This window comes from Mus pahari, chromosome 7, assembly GCF_900095145.1.
Source record: "Mus pahari chromosome 7, PAHARI_EIJ_v1.1, whole genome shotgun sequence".
NCBI classification, from domain to species: Eukaryota; Metazoa; Chordata; class Mammalia; order Rodentia; family Muridae; genus Mus; species Mus pahari.
The window spans coordinates 34,711,643-34,717,554 of NC_034596.1; the positions used below are offsets into that span (position 1 = coordinate 34,711,643).

At 45.8% G+C, this 5,912-nt stretch overlaps 1 protein-coding gene and 1 pseudogene across 1 annotated transcript in view; one reads left to right on the forward strand and one right to left on the reverse strand.

Moving 5' to 3' along the window:
* Positions 1-349: 349 nt before the first annotated feature.
* Positions 350-459, reverse strand: LOC115064490 (annotated as a pseudogene).
* A 2,680-nt stretch (positions 460-3,139) lies between these two features.
* Positions 3,140-5,912, forward strand: part of Crppa (CDP-L-ribitol pyrophosphorylase A) — a 274,837-nt gene continuing 272,064 nt past the window's right edge. Inside the window, exon 1 of the mRNA XM_021202203.1 lies at positions 3,140-3,723. Within this exon, the coding sequence (XP_021057862.1) occupies positions 3,473-3,723 (251 nt within the window). The 5' untranslated portion in view covers positions 3,140-3,472. The remainder of the gene's footprint in view (positions 3,724-5,912) is intronic.

The window sequence follows — 5,912 nt, forward strand, 5'->3', positions numbered from 1 at the left end:
ACATGAACATGTTCCTGGGCAGCAGCCCAGACCAGGGACATGGCCTGGTCTTTGGCGGTAACTTACCTAAGCTGCTGCAGGGCCAAACAGGGCCCCCAGTGGCAGAACAGCCCAGGAGCCCACCATGATCCCAGCTACTCACATCAGGCTGTTCCTCACTACCTTCAAGTCTCCAGCTCTGCCTCTCTTCATTGTACCCATATTCCATTTCTCCACCACTTACTTACTTTTCTTAGTGATGCCTAGGTTATGCATTATGTCAAGCAGGGGGCATTTTGGCCATGGGCTGCCCCCTGAAGCCTGTGCGGTGCTGGACTGGTAGTTATTTCAGGCTCTCCTTTTTCCAGGGAATGTTAGGCTATTCAGATGTTCACAGGTCAGAACATAGCCGCTCTCCTCTCTGCCATCTACTGACCGACATGTGATACAGCAGGGACACCTGCAATGCCTCTGGGCATCGGCCATGGTTATCTGTCTTTTTACATAGGTGCTGGGGATTAGAAGTTGGGCAGGCAGCATGTGCTCTTACTCACCAACCTATCTCCTTAATGTCTTAGATGATGGTCAGGTGCTGAGGTAGTTTGAATTGGGATGGCCCCCATAGACTTATGTGTTTGAATGCTTAGTCCATAGGGAATGGCATTATTAGGACTTGTGGCCTTGGAGTAGATGTAGCCTTGTTGGAGGAAGTGTGTTACTGTGGGGGCAGGCTCTGAGGTTTCCCATGCTCAAGCTATGCCTAGTGTGGTATTCCTTTTCCTGCCTATGAGTTCAGATGCAGATCTCTCAGCTGACTCTCCAGTACCATGTCTGCTTGTATGCCACTACGCTTTCTGCCATGATGATAATGGACTAAACCTCTGAACCTATAAGCTAGTCCCAATGAAATGTTTTCCTTTATAAGAGTTGCTATGGTCACGGTATCTCTTCACAGCGACAGAAACCCTAAGACAGGTGATATGAGCTGATGCAACAGGAAATTGCACCTATTGCTGTGATTATATTGAATGGAATCTATTGTTTATGTCCATACAATATGTATAGGAGATTGCTTTTACCATATATGCATGAAGACTGTTGTTTGTCCTTTGGTTTGCTACCAGTTGATCTGCTACACTTTGTTATATACAGCATATACGAGATAAGGATTCGTAGAGACAAGATCAAAATTACTGTTTTTTTTTTTTCTCCAAGAATAAATCTTAACCAGTGTTGTCAGATACTCACCATAATTTGTCATTTTTTGATCATGGAAAAACGATTCTATGTAGAATTCTCATCCTTCTCAGTACCATGTCTGCCTGCATGCCACCATGCTTTTCACCATTACTATATTGGAATGGACCTCTGAAACTGTAAACCAGCCCTAATTAAATATTTTCCTTTATAAGAGTTGCTGTGGTCATGGTGTCTCTTCACAACAATAAAATTCTAACTAAAACAGTCCTATAAAACTAGACTAATTTATATTTCCACCATAAGTGTACTAGGCTTCTTTGCCTGCATTCTTGCCAGCACTATTTTTTCTTGTAAAAGTTCCATCCTTTTGGGTGGCTTGCTCCATAACCCACACGTTCATTTCACAAACCCTACACTTAACATATCCTACCATAATAAAACTTAATGGTTAACACCACAAGACACATAAATAATATACCCCTATGCACAGATTTAAAAAATTCTAACCAGCAACCACTTTGGAAAGACCAAAAGCCATGGGTTCTGTGGAGTCCGGTGCCCCTGATCGTCTGCCTCTTGGGCTTTCTGCGCTGCTGTCTCTGGGCTGGTCACTGGGCTTTGTAAGTAACATAATCCTTCTGTTAGTTCACAAGATGCAGCGGAGTCTTCTCTAGAGTCTCCTTGGAGCAGCTCTACCAAATCAAACACCCAACTCCCTAGCAAAGAGCTCTTTCCTAGAATCAATCAGTCTTTCTGCCCCCCACCCCAGCTTCACTCTGTCTCTCAGTCTCTCTCTTCCTCGCACACTCCTGTCTCTGGAAAAGAGACATCCAAGCGTTGCAATACAAATAAGCAAGCTATAATGCTTCCTTTTCATCGAAGGGTCAAGAGTTCAACAAACTTCAGTTAGCACAGAAGCTGTCCGTTAGTCATAATGAAAGCAACAAAAGAAAGTGCTTTAGAATATTAGACAAAAGAGGGTAAGAGAAGAGAATTTCTTTTATTTTTGTATGCTTTCAATTGGCAAAGTGGATAAAAATAATGAGATTTAATACTGTAACTGGGTAATTTCAATCCCCAAGTTTTTTTTTTTTTTGTTTTATGGTTCTAATTTAGCTATTGATGGGTGAAGATTGATCATATACATGGTCAAATAATTCCTTACCCTTTGTTTTCCTTTATAAGAGTTGCTGTGGCCCTGGTGTCTCTTCAATCAGCAGTTCCTTCAATAAGTATTAGGCCCCTGTCACATTCCTGAAGCTGGGCATACAACCCAAACCAAAAGCAAAGCTAGGGCATGCTCTCATGAATTCTACATTCCAGACCCTGAATACAATGGTGCCTGGCACTCGGAGTACCCATTCTATTTCACCAACATTTCCCAGAATGACAGTACTAAATAAGTGCTAGATGAGCATCAGGCCTGAAACTTCTCAACGCTCACTTCCTGCACCTCTAAACCGAAGATTTATGGTTGCCTTGCCATCATTGGCTGTGCAGTCTTACACAAGTTACTTAGCACCCACGTTCCCCTGTCAGTGAAAATGACCACTAGAGGTTTTTGTTTTTGTTTTGTTTTGTTTTCCTGTTAACAGGAGATGTGTGTTGATTATTCAGCAATGAGTGTGGTTGCTGTCCTCCTCTGGTTACAACAAAAACACATTTGCCCAATAGAATCACCTGTGGAATTTTAAAAAATCCCACAGTCCTGGCTGCACACAATCAAATCTTAAAATTTGAGCGTGGAATACAGAGTTCAGGGACACTCTACTGGTGGTGCAAACGTGCAGACAGGTCTGGGAATCAACCTTGCAGTTCGGATTTGAGACTTTGCCTAGCCATTTGTCTTTCCACTTGGTAGAATCAGGGTGCCATCTGTGGATAACAAAATTCTTATGACCCAGGTGCACACATCTGGGTCTTGAACTGTACCTTGAATACAAATGTTTCCCACTTATCTAGAATGGGGCCCCTGACTGTGCTGTGCATAGCTGCCTGTGTGTGACTGTCAAATCTGTAAGGACGGCTACCGCAGCCTCAGCTCGGCCCGGCCGGCCTGCCCGGAGGGATAGAGGGAAGAGCAGGAAGAGCGCTGCTGCCTTGGAGCGCTGGACCCAGGCTGGGAAGACAGGCTTGTTGGCTCCCTCCGCGATCAGCACCCGAGGCCACCTTCCCCGAGTCCCCTCGGCGCCGTTCCTGGCCCCAGTGCGACCCTTGATCTCGGCCCAGGGCCGGTGTTGGCGTTTCGCTCTCGGTTTCCATCTGCACCTCGGGCTTCTGCGCTCTGCCTGCTATGGAGCCCGGGCCGTGCAGCAGGCCCGTTGAGCCTGGGCATTGCGTGAGCGGCCCCGCGGGCGCGGGCTCAGCGTTCTCGGAGTCCCGGTTGCTGGTCACCGGGGCGGAGCCCGGGAACCGCCCTGGAACCGTGGCCGCCGTGCTGCCGGCTGGGGGTTGCGGGGAAAGGATGGGCGTCCGCACCCCGAAGCAGTTCTGCCGGGTTCTGGAGAGGCCGCTCATCAGCTACACTTTGCAGGCCATGGAGAGGTAACTGGCGCCGGCCATCGGCTCCCCCGAGCCCAGGATCATCCCTAACAGGCAGCGTGGCGGGCAGCGCCGGGCCTGGAGGCCCTGGCTAACCAGTGCATGGGGACCCAGGGACTTTGGGTTCCAACGCAGGCCCCGTGGGGCCCCAGGAATCTCTGCTCTAGGAGCGCCTGGGGCACACGGCCACCGCGCATGCGTGTGCCGGAGAGTCTTAGCCGCACCTCCAGCTTCCTGGGCAGACACGTTTCTTCTGGGAGTCAGGCCTGGCTAAATAGCCAGGTAGTAGAGAGGAGAGCAGTTAATTCCAACCTTTCAATAACGGGAGGAGATTGGATGGTGAGGTTGAGGCCAAGACACCCTAGAAAAGAGACTGAAATTAGTTAATTCCAGAAATAATGAGCAGTGTCAGGAAAGCTGTGTGAAGAAACTGAGAGGAGAAAAAGATGCTTTATTTGTGTTGTGATGTGATGTGATGGGGGGGCTGAGGTGAGACTGGAAAGAAAGATTATAAAGGGGCTTAAGTTCTGCAAGGTCTTTACTCTTTTGAAGACAAATGGACAGCTGTGGTGATGCCTTAAACCTTGAATCGGACTGGTTACATTTCAAGATAGATGCCAATATTTAGCACAAGGAACGATTACAGGAGGCTTCCATAGAAACCACTGTCCCACTGCATTTTGTTCAGAAGAGCAACTCCCAACACACTTCAAAAAGTCAAAGGGACAAAGTAACTTCTCAAGAGATTATTTTACTTTCTGAGTATTGGCATTTGGTAAATGGAAGAGCAGGGCTGCAATCATCCTTGATTAGAGTAATCAAGGCCAGTGGTTACATCCGAAACTCAGTCAGACCTGGAACCGATTCCAGTTCCCACCCCTGTCTGTGTCTTTCATTTCTCTGGATAGTACAGGGATGGCTTCATACAGCCATCCTACCATTAGCACACACCTCCAAAGTTCTAGCGCCAACGCTGTCCATCTTTCTAGCAGTGGGCAACGAAATGGCTTACAGTGGATATTGGCAGTGGATCTCTCTCTGCTTGGTAGTTATATGCAGGGAGTTGTAGACTGTTTTTCATTTAACACCTTTTCCCTTGGGGGAATACTTTCTATTAATTTGCATTTTTTTTTGCATGTACCAAGGTAGCTTGAGATAGGTGAACACTAAAAATTAAATCTTTCAATGTAAAAGAATGTTTGGAAAGGGGTTATTTGTGGAAAATACAGCAAAGGGACATTTGCTTTCCATTTTTGCTTAATTGATTACAGCAGTTTGAAATCCTAATAGGCCATTAGGGAAATTGAAATAAATTATAACAGCTTATATAATTCAGGGAACATTCATTACGGGTTTTCTTCTCTTTTTGGTTTATTTGTTTGTTTGTTTGGCTAACGAGGAACTGAGATCAGGAGTCTTGGTCCCTCATGCTTCATGTCACCACTATCAATGAAGAAATTTTGGTTCAGGAAACCGTGCGACAAAAGGATTGTGTCTAGGGCATGCAACTCTGTGAAGAGGCCCAGTTCAGGTTGATTAACCTATGTACCCAATTTTTACTGTGTCGAAAAAGGTTCTGCCTGTACTTGAAGTTGGAAATTGTTTTATCATTCATAGTCATTGACTAGGGGCCCACAAATATAGAGTAGTAGCGTGGTTCCCACAATGGGGTGACCCCAACCCTTTCGCAATAGGACTGGTTAAAACTCCACAGAATGAAGCAGCAGCCACTACACTGATGAGTCAAAACATGTATTGGAGGACCACGCAGAATGCTGTTGCTCATCTTCCTGACAGAGGAGAGGCAGGGTGATGCTCGCTGTAGGCATGTCTTACATGAGGGGGTTATAGGATGGAGTTGACTGTGTAATGAACTTTCGGTCAAGACTGGGGCCAGTGTCTTTAATTCTGGTAACAGCTTTATTAGTACCTGGGAATGTTTAAGATGTTGACTGGGGTTAAAGTCGACTGGGAAAAGCCTACAGCTAGCTGGGTCACAGAGGGTTAAGGCACTGCCTTTTACTTTTGTTGTTTGTATGTTTTATTATTGTTTTTTTTTTTTTTTAGAAGATACTTTGAACTTTTTTTAAAAAAGATTTATTTATTATATGTAAGTACACTGTAGCTGTCTTCAGACACTCCAGAAGAAGAGGGCGCCAGATCTTGTTACGGATGGTTGTGAGCCACCATGT